At 40.1% G+C, this 19,067-nt stretch overlaps 1 protein-coding gene across 1 annotated transcript; it reads right to left on the minus strand.

Moving 5' to 3' along the window:
* Positions 1-4,855: 4,855 nt before the first annotated feature.
* LOC127630065 (claudin-4-like) lies at positions 4,856-5,695 on the minus strand. Its single transcript, XM_052107473.1, has one exon. It carries the CDS (start codon positions 5,677-5,679, stop codon positions 5,026-5,028), a length of 654 nt encoding a protein of 217 aa, XP_051963433.1. The 5' UTR covers positions 5,680-5,695; the 3' UTR covers positions 4,856-5,025.
* Between the last annotated feature and the right edge of the window lie 13,372 nt (positions 5,696-19,067).

Below are 19,067 nucleotides of genomic sequence, written 5' to 3' on the forward strand. Positions count from 1 at the left end.
TACGCCAAAGAAAAGCTCTCAGCACAAGGGTTCAATGCTTTATAATAGCCTACAAAGATGTAGGTGGAGTCATGTTGGGGAAATGTCTCGGGGGATTGGCTAAACTTTGCCGGACTTGAAGTGAGCTTAACCTTGGCATGGAAACAAGTCAGTTTAATGATTTAGCTCTCTTCACACGGTATTTGCCACTTGGTGATCAAGTGCTGGATTGATAGCCGGAGCCCAACAGAAACTGGTTAAAGGATAACTGAAAAGACCAACACAGGTTTAAACATTTGAACAAAGCTTCCAATGGCAGAAGATGAAAGAAATCCATGCTTGTTGTAATACGCAACATTGCCTCACAGATGCACGTTACGATACCTACATTTTGGCAAAATAATTTTTACGTGCCTCATTGTACGTATCGTGGCAGTTTCCTGGTGGAAATGAACACTAGAGGCACTACAACAACAAGGACTTTTATTCATTTTGCATATCACATGTAAAATGGCAGATTATCAGTTCATAAACATGCTCTTTTCTCCATGTTTCTCACACAATGCTACCTTAAGACATCTAAACACTTTTACTATATTGCATGATTTGTAAAGAATAACATTTTAACCGTTGCATTACAAAACCAACTACATTTACTAGCTTGTTCCAATGTGATCAAGTTGAATGTACTGTTGGGTAAGTTACTTTGAAAAAGTAATTCACTACTTATTACTTCCATAAAATTACAATTAGTCTACTGAACACCTCAAAATTATGTGATCGCTTAAGCAATTGCATTTTTCATCTCACATTTGCTTTTATGACACTATGGATAAGGTTTACCTTATAAACCTCATCTGTTTTGAGAAAATGTAACTCGCTTTTAGCGCCACACAGTGGAAATTTCAACTCAAGACTACCGCAATACGTGTAATGAATCGCACAATGTCATTCTGCAAAAATGTCACCACAGTCACGTAATTGTTTTTAATGAGATCAGGCTGTAACTATATGTACCGGTAGGCATGTGCACTCGCCGGTCACATCAGACTCACCGGCGTATGGAGGTAAATCGTGGACAAAATATATTTAAATGTCCGTGAAAGTCAAATTTGGCATTTTTTGTGCTGACCTCGAACCTGTATACACCTTTCCTAGGACTTGGTATGGATCAAAAGTGTTTTTTGAGGTTATCATGATATCGTTTTATGGGTGTTTTTCCATTCACCACTACTGTTTCCTCCCGCCGATGGTCACAAATATGGCAGCTGCGGGGAAAAAGTGACATCTCTGAAACAGTTACTTACAATTACTGCCATTAATTGTGCATTGTTAAGTAACCTTCATCATATGTTAATAAATCACTTCACACGATGGTGCAAAAACATGATGGTGCCAAAAGAGTCCTTTTGCCCCTCCTGGTGGTGATTTTGCAAACGTGTCTCACATATGAGAATTTAACCATCCCGTTAATCCCAGCGATAGTAAGGTTCATTCTGGTTGGATACACACTGTACACCAAATAGGCATTAGCTGCACTTTAAAACAAATTTAAGCCCTAAAAATTAAAAACTTCAGTTTAATTGTTTCATTTAATGTAAAATGAATGTAGTGCAAAATTGACAACCTGCATTTTGAATATAATTAGTAATGAGGTAATAATTTATTAATAATAATAATAATAATATTTAGTAATGATTTTTGATGATATTACATCCACTTGTTTGAGGAGAAAATAATGTAAAATCATTATGAAACAGATTCAGCAGATTCTCTTGGTCTCACTTGAGGAATCAGTGAAGTCAATAGAGAAAGAATCAGCAATACTTGACAGTTTGTCATTAGCTGCTATCAGGAGTTTCTTGAGGCCATACATAACATTACACTCACCCCCTCAAACACACACACACACACACACACACACACACACACACACACAGGACTAATCAGTCATGTATGCCTGGTGACCTTGCATTAACCTTTTTAGTGTTTAATTTGCTGGTTAAATAAATACAACTATTTATAACAAAAGTAGAGGAAGCACAAATATGTTACTTCTTTCAAAGCTTTACAACTAATAAAACCACTACTAAATAATGTATTAAATACTTTTATTATACCTTTTATTACGCCTGTACATTAGAAATCTATATACAACATTTAGTTCTGGTCCTCGAATCTGATTGGACGAGAGATGTTCCATGAGCACTGATGGTCTGACACCATCAGCACTCCGACGCTTCACTGTGTGTGTATCACTCCGCTTGTGTTCGTGCCATACTAAACTAAAGTGTAAGAGCAGTGCAGAAGTGTTAAGAGCTACTGTATCAGTGTCTCTTACATGTATTTTTTATTTTATTTTTTGACATTACATATGTTAGCCAGCAGGTGGTGGCAAAAGAAACATTTTGTGTGTAAAATGAGCAGTTGGTGACGTGAAGTGAATCCGTCAGTCATTGTTTAGATACAACAGCGCTCCTTGATCGCTTGTATTACAACTACTACACAACTACAGCTAGAAAATAGCTTTAAACCGCTTTAAACAAACAACTTTAGCATTATGGCTCATAACAGGTGAGGGACACAACAGACAGATTATTTACACAACTCATTACTTATCTTTTACTGGAATTTCCACATTGGAGAAAAAGTACTGTTTAAAATGGCAGCAGACATTGCGGTTTCTAAAGTGAAAGGCTCTTGCGCACCAGTTCCCTCAAAATAAAGGAGAATTACCCCTGCTTGGACGGTTATTTTTCCACTGAGAAAGCTGATCTTCAGAAAGCTGACAGCATCTCTGCTTGGGTGTGGCAACAGGTGATCACACACTCTCCGTCTCTTTCTCTCTCTCTCTCTCTCTCGCTCGCTCTCTCTCTCTCTCTCTCTCTCTCACACACACACACAGCCATTCTTTTTATCCAATAACTTGTTTGAAACAGCACAAGCCGTGAAACAATTTCTGAAGTGACATTTTTGAATTACTAAGGGAGGTTTGGATGCATCATTTGGTTTGAACCAGCAACGGCAGATTCTGATCCATCGCATAATAAAGTAGTTCCATGCACAAATGCGTTTTTATAACCGTACTAAGTTTTTCCTAATTTTTTAAAATGTACTTGTTCATTGAACTGTTGTATATAAGCAATATCACAATAGCAATCATGCTAAATGCAGCAGTATTTTAGAAAGTCGAGTTATACTTAAGCAGTATCACATGAGCAAGAGTGCGATATGGCTCTAAATCAGCACTGCAGTGATTACCTACAGCACTCAGCCTGCGGCCGAATCACAGCAGTGCTGACGTAGGGTCATATAGCACTCTGACTTGTGTGATATTGCTTAAGTATAACTCGACATTCTAAAAAACTGCTGTAAACTAGAATGACCGTAAACAATTGAAACACTATAACTGGCTGTTGTCCCATGCAGGCAACTGATTTCCAACATAGCTGTGCTAAATTTATGTCTCTTGTATCACTCTCCACATAATCAAATCATTTCAAATCACTTTCATGTCCATATATATATTTATTTGGTAAGTCGCCATGTAATAAGCAGGACATTGTTCAGTTATTAAGTGATTTTTACCAAATAAACACTGACATGGTGATTAGGACCCATCATTGTTGCATTAAACAATAATTCATTCAAACTCATGTGTTGTTGCTTATTTTCAACAACTATAAACTTTAAAATGAATATTACCCAAAATGCCATTTATTAAATTTTTTTAATTCTAAATGAAGTTTGAAAGTGGATAGTTAATGACTGTCTGACAAAGATAGGCAAGTATGTTGGCCCACTAAAACTTTACATTTTTCCCTAATCACTGAATGCTTTGAGAATGAGTTACAGCAGGTACTTACAGAGGCGGCCTCACAGCAATAAGGCAGGTGCTTTTATCTTCACTCATGGTCGTCTCAGTTACGTTACCCTGAATCAAGAATTGGGCACAAAGAGGTGCAGAGATTTACTAGAACAACCAGCACATTGTGTTCAGTCACATCTGTGCCGACATGGAGAGTATCATGTATATATGTGGCAGACCTTTAAAAGCAGGGTTGATTTCAAATAATCATAAAGTGCACTTTGCAGCTAACTTTCACTATAGTTCCTCAGTTTTCCTAGTTTCTTTGTTTCCACAGTTTAACATTGATTTAATGTTAGTCTACATACATTTAGAGAAAAATAAGGCAACTAAAAGGCTTTATATTGTATATGTAAACTACTTTCAGGTTTGTAATCCCAACTTTTAAGTGACAAAATTAGACCGCAAAACAATATACAAATATACAAATAAATGTGCATTTGTTTTTTAATAAAATATGTTTTTATTCATAAAACACATAGAGTACAGCTGTGCCCTTGATTTGTTTCTAAACTTGTTTCAAGTACTTATCCTTCGATTATCAGGTGAATGTCAGTATCTATGATCACTATTACACTGAGTCAAAGATCTACAGAGTATTCATCTTATGTTTCAATCATGCAAGAATTAGTTCAAAAGACAAAACCATTTACATTACATGGTTGCTAACATAGTGGTTTATGCAATATTGATAAATACATACATATGCAAATATACAATAATGCTAATATGTCAACCATGTTGGTACACTACAAACAATCATACACAATATTTATGTTTTGTTTTAGTAAGTTAACATGTCAAAACAGCCTTAAAATAAGATAATCCAATTGGCAAATACAAAAAATCTATGTGCCAATACAGCAAAAAAAAAAAGTTCAACAAAAAGCATTTTCTTACTGAATATGTTTTTGTCTTGTTTACCAATAAAAATATATAAACATTCTTAAAACAATATCAATTTACTTGAGAAGCAAAGGGACACAAGATGATGCTTGATGCTTGTTTTCAGAGAAATCAAACCAAATTTAGTAACGTTTAAAATGTTTTTATTTTTTTTAATCAAAATCCAGCATCAAAGTTGAATGTGTTATTGATCTTTAAATACGCATTGCCTTCATTTAGCAGATGTGTTGGCTTTACTCTGAAGGTCTTAAATGTGCAAAGATTCTGAGCCCTCAAACATAGTCCCTCCTGTCATATCCATTAACAGAGATAGATTTGACCCCTGAGTAGTCCACTCTTGTAGGTACGGCATTGTTCTGTGATTTTGAGGAGCAGGAACAAGACAAAATAGCTCCCCCTAGAATCAACAGGCAGGACGCACCCCATCCAAAGTACAATGAGTTCCCGAACTCCCTCTTTTGCGTCTCCTCCATGAGCGGGTTGCGAAAATCATGGATAATACCGCTGGCTGTCCAACAGACGGCCACTAATAATAGCAGCCCACACATTATGAACGTCCCACCAGCTGCCATCATGATGCGGGGCTTGCTTGCTCGGTCTGAGGTGCAGTTTGTGCACTTCGCACCAGCCACCGACAGCACCATGCCCACCACGCCTAGTAGCGTACTCACAACAGTGATAGCGCGGGCAGCTTGAAGGTCATCCGGAAGCCCCAGCATTGAGTCATAGACTCGGCAGTGCATCTGTCCTGTGCTTTGCACCACACAGCTCATCCACAAACCTTCCCAAACGATCTGCGTGATTACGATGTTCTGGCCTACGTAGGCCGCTACCCGCCACATGGGCAAGCAGCAGGCGACCATGATGCCCAGCCAGCCCGCAACGGTCAGGATCATCCCCAGGATCTCCAGGCCGGCTGAAGCCATTGGCACTGTGCGGATCTCTGCAGCTTCACAGACTGAGGTGTTTAGAGTCCAAGACACAGCAGAAAAAGATTAACTCCGATATTGGTGCTGCCCCCACTCTTGGAGACTTGCTTAAATGAAGAGATGGTGAAAGAGAAAAAGGGAGAGGGAGGGAGAGTGAGAGATACAGTTTCAACCTTCTTTATACTGCTAAGAAGATGGAAGGTGGAGTCTTGCATGGCATTATGTTTAGTGAAGTATAAGAGAAAGTAGGACTTTTATAGCAGGAGATGGCCTCATATCTGGATTTTTAAATATATGGCCCTGTATATTTAGCTTTATCGGGCAATGTTGCAGAATACAAAGCAGCAAGAATCTTCGGTATCACTTCATTGAATGTTTCCTTTTGTTAAAGGTTTAAATAAAGAGATTCAAAAATGACTAATAATTCATTTACAAATGCATTATAAAACATTGATATGCGGTTATAACAACATGAGTAACAAGAATAAATTGAGTTGTTATAACATCATTAATGTTCCCTTTGTTAAGGATTTATAAATGGGTTCATTAATGACTAATAATTTATTTACAAATGCATTATAAATCATTGTTATGCGGTTATAACAACATGAATAACAAGAATAAAATGAGTTGTTATAACAACAATAATGTTTCCTATTGTTAATTGTTTATAAAGGGGCTCATTAATGACTAATAATTTGTTTACAAATGCATTATAAATCATTGTTATGCGGTTATAACAACATTAATAACAAAAATAAAATGAGTTATAACAATAATGTTTTTTTTTTATTAAGGGTTTATAAAGGGGTTCATTAATGACTAATAATTTATTTACAAATGCATTAAAAGCATAGATATGCGGTTATAAATGTTTTTATTAACATGAATAAAGAGGCGACTTTCGTGTACTACTTTGTGCCAAATAGTGAGCAATTTTACGTCACAGGTTACTAATGTTAAAAAAGTGTTAGTAAGCATTTATAACTTGTGAAAATGTAACATGGATACATATTATGAATATATTAAGGTGTTAGAAGCCCATGAATGCAAAGTTTATTAAGGTTTAACGTCATCAGGCTTTATTATGTTACTGCATACTGAATGAGCATGAAGATCTGCTAAAGCTAACTAGGACTAGGTAAAACCATTCTTGTGAAATCAACATGACAAGGAAAGTGTCAACACAAGTGAGGCAAGACATTACAATAATGAATATAAACAAAAAGCGGTCTACAGCTAAATGACATAATCTCTCCTTTTAAGCATTTAAGCAGTTAAAATGCTCACTATTTGGCAAGTATTGCATGAAAGTGGCCCTTTTTATTCATGTTGTTATAACACCTTATTAATGATATAATACATTAATAAACCTGTTTATGAATTCTTAACCTCTTTAATGTTTTCTTTTGTTATGTCATGCTTTTTTTTCTCGAGGTTCACTGATAATATTAGTAAAGTGCTTTTTTTTTTTTTTTTTTATAAAAAAACAGTCATTAAGTAATATAACATTACCCTTTTCCTTCTGTCTTTGGCCTCTGTATGAAAAATGTGGTTTCTGTGTGCTTCACCTTTAAGATTGCTAATATCTTTGCAGAGCAAATGCTGGTTTTTCGCTGGGGTGTTAGGGGGTTTTACAGTGTTACGTCGTTATGGCAACAAAGTGGGAAAATTGGATATAACTTTAAACAGAAAAGGTTAGTTAGCAATTTTATCACACTAAACTCCTGTTAACACGCATATTGTTTACATCTTATGGCTATACTTTAATATACTAAATTCATCTCTGTGATAATCAACATTATGCCACAAATGTTGTCAACTGAGCTTAACTTATATTGAACCCAAAATATTTCTTTAATGTAAAGTGTTGCAGAACCTTCTAATTGCTGTTATTTGTGTCCTCCCTTACAAAAAATGTAAACTAGCCGCAAACTTGCCGCATCTTATTTTCACATGCAAATGAGCTTTTGATTCACCACAAATGTTTGCCAGAAAATGTTTTCAGCTCTTCACCGGTAGTGGTGAACCACCGGCAAACCTTTGGCAACTATGTACAATAGGCAAAATTATCAGTGGTGACGTTTATAGCAAATTTCCCATGAACTCTCGATTTTCCTAAGGGTTAAGTTGGAAGTAATAATATAATGTTTTTTGAAAGGTTCATTTTTAGTAAGTGTTAACAATGCATTAAAAAAAAACTCAGATTCCATTTATTTATAACTTGTCCCCCAGAAATTGTAAGGTTCAGGTTACAGCTCGTTTGTAATTTCAACAACTGCCTACCTTGGCATAATATCAAACTCCACTAGTGTCTCATCTGTCCACTTCTTTCAATAACCTTGATAAAATCTGCAGAGTCACTGCTCGTGTAGATGAGACAATTCATCTCTTTGTCTTCAGAGGTTGTAATACAAATAATTCAATCTCACATCAGACCTTTCAAAGACTACGACTGTTACTTTCCACTGCTTAATAAAGTAAAATTCAGCCTACATTTACACAATTTGTATTTTGTTCAACCTAGTCTCATAGAATGAATGACAACATTTTAAAAAATGGACTTTTACATGCTGTATCACCCAGATTCCAGTGAAATTAACACAGCTACAACAACTGTGCGTTTTATTCACTTTCACACAAATCAAGAGTGCAACGGCTGATTAGGACTTTTTAAACACTTATTTTTCACTTTATTTCCCACAAATTGCTATGTTGTCTTATCAAAACACTTTCACTATAATGAATCATTTGAAAAATGACATGATTTAACATCTGTATCACAGACACACCTACATGTCCACACTTATTTCAATATGACTAGTTTCCTAGACGACTAGACTAGAGTTTTGGACTTTGGTTTGGATGACCACAGTTCAAACCCAGCCAAAAACACAAGCTAACATGGGAGATGAAAGTGTCATAGAAGTGTCATGAAATGACATGTTTCTTTCAGAAAATTAGCTTTTTTTTAATGTCGCATTTGCTTTTAGGACACTTTCAGATAGGTTTGTGTGATGGTTTAGGGTCAAGTCAAGTCAATTTTATTTGTATAGTGTTTTTCACAACACACATCATTTCAAAGCAGCTTTACAGAAGATCATGCATTAACAGAAAATGCAAGTGTAATATCTATAAAGTCTTACAGTCATCATTGTGTAGATTCATTAAATACTGAAAATTATGTAGTGTGTACATTTTTTTTTCTTCTCAATAATAACCCCAGTGAGCAAGCCAAGGGCGACTATGGCTAGGAACACAAAACTCCGTAAGATGTTGGTTAATGGAGAAAAATAACCTTGGGAGAAACCAGACTCACTGTGAGGGTCAGTTCCCCTCTGACTAACATCATGAATATAATGTAAATATTACTTATGTATAGTTAAAGTCATGGTTTAAAATGATTAAACTAAGTAAGTGTTAAGGGACAGTGTTTAAACAAAGATTGTGTATGAACTGTAAGATTACTGACCAATGTCTTTGAAGTCCATCCTGGATTAAACCTTACCAGCCAGAGCGTTCAAATTTGGGAACAATTATTCCCATGGTTCGTGTCTCAATATCTTCGCTGTCCAATCACCGATTTTATTTCTGAAAACTGTCAGATACTCATGACAATATAAGCTAAAAGCACATATGATGAATAATATATGTATCGTCATCATCGGCATCATCCATTTGCCTGGGCAGAGCCAGAGAGGATATCCTGGGAGATTACCTCCAGTGTTGGACTTACTGCTTCAAATTGAAAACTGAGGTGATCTTTCGAGGTAAGACATGTTATTTAACATGTGTTGTCAATATCGTCTTTTGAAAGTCAAAATGTTTTAATTACGAAGCATTTATTTGTATGAGTAATGCTAGATGTTTCTGGAAAAATGACCATCGGCGTTCATCAGGCTGGCAGCTAGCCTCTATTTTTAAGCAAATTTCTGTGAAACTTACTAAATAAACATTAGCTAGCAATCCTATGTACATTTGTAACTAAATATCAATAACGTTTGCCAATTTTGTTGCTTCTTAAAAATCCGCCTGAAGTAATGTGACCTTTTTTTAAGTTAAGCTTGTTGATTTTCCCAGGTAATATTTTTTTTATAGATATCTTTCTATAATTTAGCAGATAGCCTTACCCATCCATTACACAGACATGGTTTTAGATTGTGTGTAGCTTCCTGTTCATAAGGAAAGTGTGAGAGTGCTGTCCGCAGTTGCACATTCTTTTTAGTCTGCAAGACTTTGGTGACTATTCAGTGTACGGATTTGTGAAGAACACACTGCTTGCTAACAATTGTGTACTTTTTCCTGTTTTAGAGATGGATAGACTGTGGCTCCCTGCTCAGCACCCCCAATGAGCTTAGGTTCATAGCAGAAGAGGATGTGGTATGAGGGCATTAGCACACAGGAGGAAAATCTGCTGGACCAGGAACTACTGCAGGAAGACCCAGACCATGAGGAGATTGAGGATGAGATGGAACCTGATCCCCAGCCAAGATCATCAACTGGGTGTATTTGAATGTATATGTACTGTATTGTTTGTTTCTATTTCTCATATTACTGATACTCACAGTGACACTAATACTGTGCTAGCCATTCCCACACAGGTCCCAAGTCATCTAGAAAGTGTAAACGCTTCCCTGACTCTGTTTATTATCCCTCGTACACTGACATTGATTCACAGACACCAAAACCTCTACCATTTAAGACTAGCTGTCCATTCGGTATTAACTTAGGTAGGATGCGTCAGGCTGTGCAGTTAAACCTCAATATGATGTGAGAAACTGACTTTTTCATGCTGTTTTTTACTCAGGCTGTTATTGCTGAGACATGAAGCTTTACAAACCATCAGGGGTGAGAGCTTGTCCAAAACTGGCATCATATTCCAGCTTCCAAGGAGCTTGGATGGAGTGACACCCCATGAATTTGACAAATTTCTTGGGTTATTCATTTACATGAGGTTTTCAATTCTCCCTGATTCCCATTGTCACTGGGGAACAATGTCACTTCAGGGATTGTGTCACAATGATGAGTCACGAGTCCAAGTGCAAGTGAACAGTTTATTAGAGACGGATAGCACAGGGAGAAACTCAAAACGCCGCGTTACAGGCGGGCGACCTAGAAGTAATAATCTAGAAAAGAGGTAAACAGGACTGGAATATAGCGCGAACACAAGTCAGCGTCAGGATCCAATCTCCCAGACGATCCCACAGAAGACTGGAGGTGAGGAGCAAAACGGGTGGCGCCCACAAGGAACAAGGACACAGGAACTGGGTAACAGAATACAAACATGAATAACGAACCGATACCATGCATGACAATTACCAGCTAGATAAAGGCAGCTAACAAGCGGTAGTGATTAGTAGCAGCTGACGGCAGTGGAGTAATCAGCTGGTGCTAAGCAACAAACGAGCACTACACACACACACACACACACCTATAAACACACCAACAGATGATGGAATGAACACATGGATCCTTGAACCGTGACAGTACCCCCTCCCCTAAGAGTGCCTCCTGGCACTCCCAGGAGAGCCTACCTGACGATTGTAATCCTCGATAAGGGAGTGATCCAGTATGTCCCTAGCAGGAACCCAACTCCTCTCCTCCGGACCGTAACCCTCCCAGTCCACCAAGTACTGGAATCCGTGTCCCCTCCGTCTAGAGTCCAGAATACGATTAACCGAATATGTAGGCTCCCCGTCTACGAGTCGCGGCGGTGGGGGAACTGGCATCGGCGGATTAAGGTTAGACCGAAAAACCGGTTTCAATTTGGAGACATGAAAGGCGGGGTGAATTCTCCTGTACGCTGGAGGAAGTTTGAGACGGACAGTCACCGGACTAATGATCTTGGTGACAGTGAACGGGCCTATAAATTTAGGAGCAAGTTTATTAGACACGGAATGGAGCGGAATATTCTTAGTAGAAAGCCACACCTTTTGACCCACAATGTACACGGGAGGCTTTGACCGGTGGCAATCGGCCTTGGCCTTAGTGCGCGCCCTCACCTGGAGCAGAGTCTCGCGGGCTCTGGTCCATGTGCGGTGGCACCTCTGGACGAAGGCGTGAGCAGAGGGGACCGCGACTTCGGATTCCAGACTGGGAAAAATAGGTGGCTGGTACCCTACGCTACCCTCAAATGGAGATAGGCCCGTGGATGACACTGGTAACGAGTTATGTGCGTACTCCACCCATGAGAGCTTCTGGCTCCAGGAGGAAGGATTTTGAGAAACCAAACATCGCAACACTCTCTCTAAGTCTTGGTTGGCCTGTTGCTCTGAGGGTGAAACCCAGAAGAAAGACTGACACTCGCCCCCAATAAACGACAAAACTCTCTCCAAAATTTGGAAATAAATTGGGGACCCCTGTCAGAGACCACGTCCATCGGGAGGCCATGTAATCGAAAGACGTGATCTACAACAGCAACCGCTGTCTCCTTGGCAGACGGTAATTTGGGCAAGGGAATGAAATGGGCCGCCTTCGAGAATCGGTCCACTACGGTCAAAACGACCGAATTGCCCTGGGAGGGCGGGAGGGCAGTGACAAAATCTAGCGCGATGTGGGACCAGGGTCTAGAAGGGACAGACAGCGGTTGGAGTAACCCATCCGGTGGGCGATTGGAAGTCTTACCACGAGCACAGACCGACCATGCCAATACAAAACTCCGAATGTTGCAAGCCATAGAGGGCCACCAGAATCATTGCCTGACCAAAAAACTGGTGCGATTAGCTCCTGGGTGACATGCTATAGTGGAACAATGACCCCACCGAATTACGTCGGACCTTGACCCCTCCGGTACAAATAAGCGACTCGGTGGACAATCGGGCGGAGACGTTACCCCTTCTAAGGCCGCACGGACCTTCGACTCGACCTCCCAAACGAGTGTGGAGACAATGAGTCTCTCAGGAAAAATGCACTCGGGATTAGACGGGCGAACGGAACGATCAAAAATACGAGACAAAGCATCAGACTTGATGTTTTTGGAGCCCGGACGATACGACAAGGAAAACTCGAAACGACCGAAAAAAGTGCCCACCGAGCCTGCCTGGAGTTGAGTCGTTTAGCTGATCTGATATACTCAAGGTTCTTATGATCAGTCCAGACAATAAAGGGTACCCCTGAACCCTCTAACCAATGCTCCAACGCTAACTTGACTGCCAGCAACTCTTTGTTACCAATGTCATAATTACATTCCGCAGGAGACAAACGATGAGAAAAAAACGCGCAAGGATGCATCTTGTAGATCTGCTGGCGAGCTGGGAAAGAACCGCTCCTACCCCCACCTCTGACGCGTCGACCTTCACCACAAACTGGCGTGAAGGATCAGGGGCTATAAGAATGGGAGCTGAAGCGAAGCGGCTCTTGAGGTTGGTAAATGCAGCTTCAGCTACACCAGACCACCTGAGCGTCGTCTTGGAAGAGGTCAAGGCAGTCAGAGGAGCGGCTAGTTGGCTGAAATTGCGAATGAAACGGCGGTAAAATTGGCGAACCCCAGAAACCTCTGTAGGGCCTTACGGGAATCTGGAGTTGGCCAATCCACCACAGCCTTAACCTTGTCGGGATCCATGCGCACCCCTCGGAGGAGATGATATAACCCAGAAATGGAACCGACTGAGCATGGAGCGAACATTTCTCCGCCTTGACAAAAAGCCCATTCTCTAACAGTCTCTGGAGCACTCGCCTGGCGTGCTGAGCGTGTTCCTGGAGAGAAGAAGAAAATATCAGTATGTCATCCAGGTAGACATATATGAACTGATCTACCATATCTCTCAGCACGTCATTCACGAGTGCCTGGAAAACCGCAGGGGAGTTAGACAGGCCGAGCGGCATGACCAAATATTCAAAGTGTCCCCTGGGGGTGTTAAAAGCAGTTTTCTATTCATCCCCTTCCTTATGCAGACCAAATGATAAGCATTGCGTAAATCCAATTTTGTGAAGATGGATGCTCCTGCAACCTCTCGAAGGCCGAAGACATCAGCGGCAAAGGATAAGTATTCCTTACCGTGATGTTGTTCAACCCTCGGTAGTCAATACAAGGTCGCAGAGAGCCATCCTTCTTGCCCACAAAAAGAACCCTGCCCCAGCTGGAAGAGGAGGGCGGATGAACCCAGAGGCTAGAGAATCAGAAATATATTTCTCCATGGCCTCCCTTTCCGGAGCGGAAAGTGAGTATAACTTGCCTTTCGGCGGAGACATACCTGTCAGTAAATCAATGGCACAGTCATAGGGACGATGCGGAGGGAGAGAAGCAGCCCGAGACTTATTGAACACTTCCTTCAGGTCAAGATACTCACGTGGCACGTTAGATAGATCCGCGTGTTCATCCTGAAACACAACACAAGACACTGGAGAACACGCAGACATTAAACAAGAAGCATGACAATATTCACTCCAAGACAAAACAGAATTCCTGCACCAATTAATATGTGGGTTATGGATGGCCAAGTACCACAGGAGCAGAAGGGGAGTGGATTAAAAGGAACTCGATCTCCTCAGAACGGTTACCAGAGGTAACGAGTCTCACTAATACCGTGGAGTAAGTAACAGAGGGTGACAGTTGGCCGTTAAGTGCTACTACAGAAATGGGTTGAGGGAGTGTCACCACAGGTATCATGAGTCTCTGAGCGAAGTTAAAGTCTAAAAAATTTCCCTCTGCCCCCGAGTCTATCAAAGCCTCACAGTCAACGCTCTGAGCAGAAAGTTTTAAACTGACAGTGAGATGAGTGGCAGAAAAAGAGGACTTAGTCAAAATAGATCCACCCGTCAGTAACCTCTTACCTACTGGCAGGTGCTGGCTTTTACCGGACATTGGAGAGCAACGTGGCCAACGGCTCCACAATATAAGCACAATCCTTTCTCTCTCCTTCTCTGCTTCTCCCTTTGCGATAGACGAGATCTGCCCATCTGCATAGGCTCAGGACCTGAAAAAGACTCTGCAGTTTCCACAGCAGGAAAAGATACGTTAGCCTGTGCAGCGACCGGCCAACCTCGCTGTGTTCGCGGTCCCTGTCGTCGTAATCGCGAGTCCACCAGAATGGCTAGGTCGATAAGTTTATCCACCCCCGTGGGTAACTCCATGGCATAGATTTCATCCTTGATGTGCTCAGAGAGTCCGTGTAAAAACATGTCCCATTGAGCCTCCAAATTCCAGCCACACTCCGCAGCCAAGGTGCGGAACTCAATCGAATAGTCTGTGACTGGACGATCTCCTTGGCGCAACTCCGCGAGAATGCGCGCTGCGTCTCTACCGGAGGCTGCGCGATCAAAGACCTTTCTGAGCTCGTGTGAAAAGCTATCAAAAGAGTCACAACAAGGAAGTCGCTGTTCCCACACCGTAGTTCCCCAAGTCGCGGCTCTCCCCGATAAAAGTGTGATGACAAAAGCCACTTTAGATTCCTCAGTGGGGAATGATGAAGGTTGAAGAGAGATGTGCAGTGAACACTTCGCCAGAAATGAGCGACATAATTGAGGCTCACCGGAATAAAATGCTGGAGGTGGAAGACGTGGTTCAGTAGCTCGAATGGTCTGCGCGACCGAAACAGGTGGGCTTGTAGTCGCTTGACCTCGCACTGAAGCCGTCTCGGTTCTTAGCTGTTGCAACTGAGTGGTTAATTCGGAGACCTGGGTTACCAACGCCTGTATAGCACGACCCGTGGCCACCGCCTGTTCCTCCTGTTGTTGCCTACGAGCCTCACTCCTAGATAAAATCTCCATCAATTCGGTCACACTTGCTGGATTCATCTTGGGTCGGTTCGTTCTGTCACAATGATGAGTCACGAGTCCAAGTGCAAGTGAACAGTTTATTAGAGACGGATAGCACAGGGAGAAACACAAAACGCCGCGTTACAGGCGGGCGACCTAGAAATAATAATCTAGAAAAGAGGTAAACAGGACTGGAATATAGCGCGAACACAAGTCAGCGTCAGGATCCAATCTCCCAGACGATCCCACAGAAGACTGGAGATGAGGAGCAAAACGGGTGGCGCCCACAAGGAACAAGGACACAGGAACTGGGTAACAGAATACAAACATGAATAACGAACCGACACCATGCATGACAATTACCAGCTAGATAAAGGCAGCTAACAAGCGGTAGTGATTAGTAGTAGCTGACGGCAGTGGAGTAATCAGCTGGTGCTAAACAACAAACGAGCACTACACACACACACACACACACCTATAAACACACCAACAGATGATGGAATGAACACATGGATCGATGAACCATGACAGATTGTGGGCGAGGGGATTTATGTTGTGTGACTGCTACAAGGCTCTTTTAGCAGCTCTACATGTTGTAGACCCTACCACTGAGGATAATCAGGATATCTTATGGACCACCTCAAACAAAAATGCCAGCAGCTCTTTTAGCCTAACCAAAATCTTGCAATAGATGAACGTATAATCAAGTCTAAAGCTTGGTCAGGATTTAAACAATAAATAAAGGGCAAGCCTATGGGATATGCACGGTAAATTGTAAACTGTTTCCTGCAGAATTTAAAAACATCAAAAGATGGGAACGCATAACAGCTCGTGGAGATATGAGGTGGTGTAGCATTGAGGGGAATATGCTTTCATATATTCAGTTGAAGGACACGCGTGCAGTTACATGCCTCTCCAATTTCCACATTTCGAATGGCTCAACAAAAATTACTAGGTTTATAAAAAAATGATGCGCGACTGAACAAAAGAAGTAGCCCTCCAGCCCACTGTCATCAGCGATTATAACAAAAACATGGGTGGTGTTGATTGGTCAGACCAAATGATAAAAACTTACGATGTCCTACAAAAAACTTTGAAGTGGAAAAAAAAGAGTCTTCCACCACTTCACCTCCTAGACATTTCCATCGTCAATAGTTTCATATTGTTTAAGGAATGGCAACACATTTATGCAGCACCAGGGGATGAGCATAGACCAATGAACTTAACCCAGATAGATCTCAGAGAAAACCTGGCTTGTTAGCTGGGAGATATCGATATTCACGCAAGTTTCCCTTTGCATACACTAAAGCCTGTAGTCCCTCCTTCGTCATCACTCCACACAGCCCATGTCCCTAAATTTGAAGAGTCCTCTAAGAGATGTTGACTATGCTATCGGAAAAGTAGGTCTGAAAATAAAACTAAGGTAGCTTGTTGCGCACCAGAATGTAATGGCAAAAGACTTTGCTTGATTTGCGATAGGATCTGTATTTCAGTCTTGTCACTCAGCTGAGTGTGACCAGTTTTGCAAAGAGTCCTAGGTTGAGCTGTCTTTACTGGTGTTATCGTCCTCCCCCTCCCCTGGTATCCACAGGTATTGCACTTGTTGAGTAGTTATGAATTTATATATATTCTTTTTCTGCACTCTTTATTAAAATGTATTTACTGTAGATAGATCGAAAGCTTGATTTTGTATGTTTTGCTGTGTAATTTGTGTGTACTTCTAATGTTTAAATTAAATAAAGCATGTGTTTTATTGAATACCTACAATGTAGATTTCAGTGTTTGTCTCCTTCAATTTCATATGCAATCTCAATTTATTATTAGAGGTGCTCAAAAGGAGTATTTGAGGAATGGTCATGTGAAATGTATCTTAACATTCTAAATGTTTGTTTTATTCCGTTTTCCCACTAATCACTAGAATGGTCATAACTTTTAAACAATAAAATATTTCTAATCTGTCTGCTATTATACATTGCCCACAAAATTATGTATATATCATACACTCTAGGCTTCACTCTAGCTTGTAATTAATATGGTTGAAAATGCAGTTGCCTGATGTAGTATGGTGGCCAGAGAAGATGTTTGTAAAAATTGCTGTGTAAAATCTTATTGATAAAGGATGATTAGCCTTAAATTATCATATGAAGTATCCCATGTCTTGTGGTTGGAGTTGGCATCGGTTCATCCTCTGAAGTCCAAGGCAATAGACTAAAGTGATATCTAGGATGTTGTCATCATCACTCAGAGACACGAAGCAGTGGAGTCTGCTACCAAGCAGGAAAGAAGCTGGATCCAGCGACCTAAGCCATGATACGGCACCCCTGGAGCAGATAGGGTTAAGGGCCCTGCTCAAGGGCCAAACAGTGGCATCTTGGTGGTGCTGGGGCTTGAACCCCCAACCTTCTGGTCAGTAACCCTGAGCCTCAACCACTGAGCCACCACTGTAGAATTTCTATAGTATCAATAGTATCAACAGTGATTATGGCGATGAGTTGTCCTGTCACATATTGTCTGACTCAAAGTGAGTTGAGAATATCGATAAATATCGATATTTTGATTACTGTATATTTTCATTTAGTTTAAAGTGCAATTTGAAACTAAAAATATTTTGGTTAAATTTGTTTTCATAAATGGATGTAATTTTTCTTAATCAAAATCGACCGGTAGAAGTGAAGTGCATGCTGATACAATCACTATTAATACTAGCCATAATTTGTGTGTCAGTACATGAAAATGATAAAAAATACTGCTAATAATATTATCAATACACCTTTCTACTGTGATACTGTATTACTATGGTAATGTTGCACCTCTAATTAAAATCAAGCCTGGTAGCATGGTTAAGATACCGTGAAGCGTCTGTCTCATCTATGTGCACTCAACTGCCAAACTTGCTCGCTGAACTGCTGTAATTCTAAAAGAGTGTGACGAGGCAGGCAAGGAATGGGGATCTTTAAGAATTTACCCAACTGTGGATTGTGCAATATTCCACTACACAAGTAAAACACAGTTCCACTACTCAAATCCACAATAGCAGCTGCCCTATAGCAGTCTATATGAGCAGGTGGGGCAGAACCCCACTAAATTATTAATCCACCTGAAAACATCCATACTTTAAACTGCCAATTATGTCATTTGATTACATTAAATGCATTCAAAACACTAACACTGGTATTTAAAAGCAAGCCTATTAAAAAAAAAAAAAAAAATATATATATATATATATATATATATATATATATATATATATATATATATATATATATATATATATATATTTATTTATTTATTTATTTTAAGTTGTGTGTTACAGATAGTTAAAACGCCTGTTTAGTTATACACTTTGCTAATGAGCATACAGTATATGGTAGTGAACAGGAACATGCACAGACATTTTGGGCAGGGGCTCAAGTGGAAAAAAAGGGCACTTCTCATAATAATTTATTTAAAAAAACTTTTTTAAACAAAACATTAAATATATTAACACAACTCTGACTTCCTTACCAATTTATTTTAATTCCCTCACACTCACACAGTGGTTTCAACAGATCTCTATAATCAGTTCACAAGGCAATAAATCATTGGAATTCTTTTGGTGATATACGCCATATGCTTTATGGGTGATATGCTTTAGTTATTTTGTTTATCCTATTCACTTGCATTACCTTATCAAATTTATGCAAATTAGC

The sequence above is a fragment of the Xyrauchen texanus genome, chromosome 36 (assembly GCF_025860055.1).
Source record: "Xyrauchen texanus isolate HMW12.3.18 chromosome 36, RBS_HiC_50CHRs, whole genome shotgun sequence".
Lineage (NCBI taxonomy): Eukaryota > Metazoa > Chordata > Actinopteri > Cypriniformes > Catostomidae > Xyrauchen > Xyrauchen texanus.

Coding starts and splice junctions, on each gene's coding strand:
- LOC127630065 (XM_052107473.1), bottom strand. CDS start 5,679: ATGGCTTCAGCCGGCCTGGAGATCCTGGGGATGATCCTGACCGTTGCG.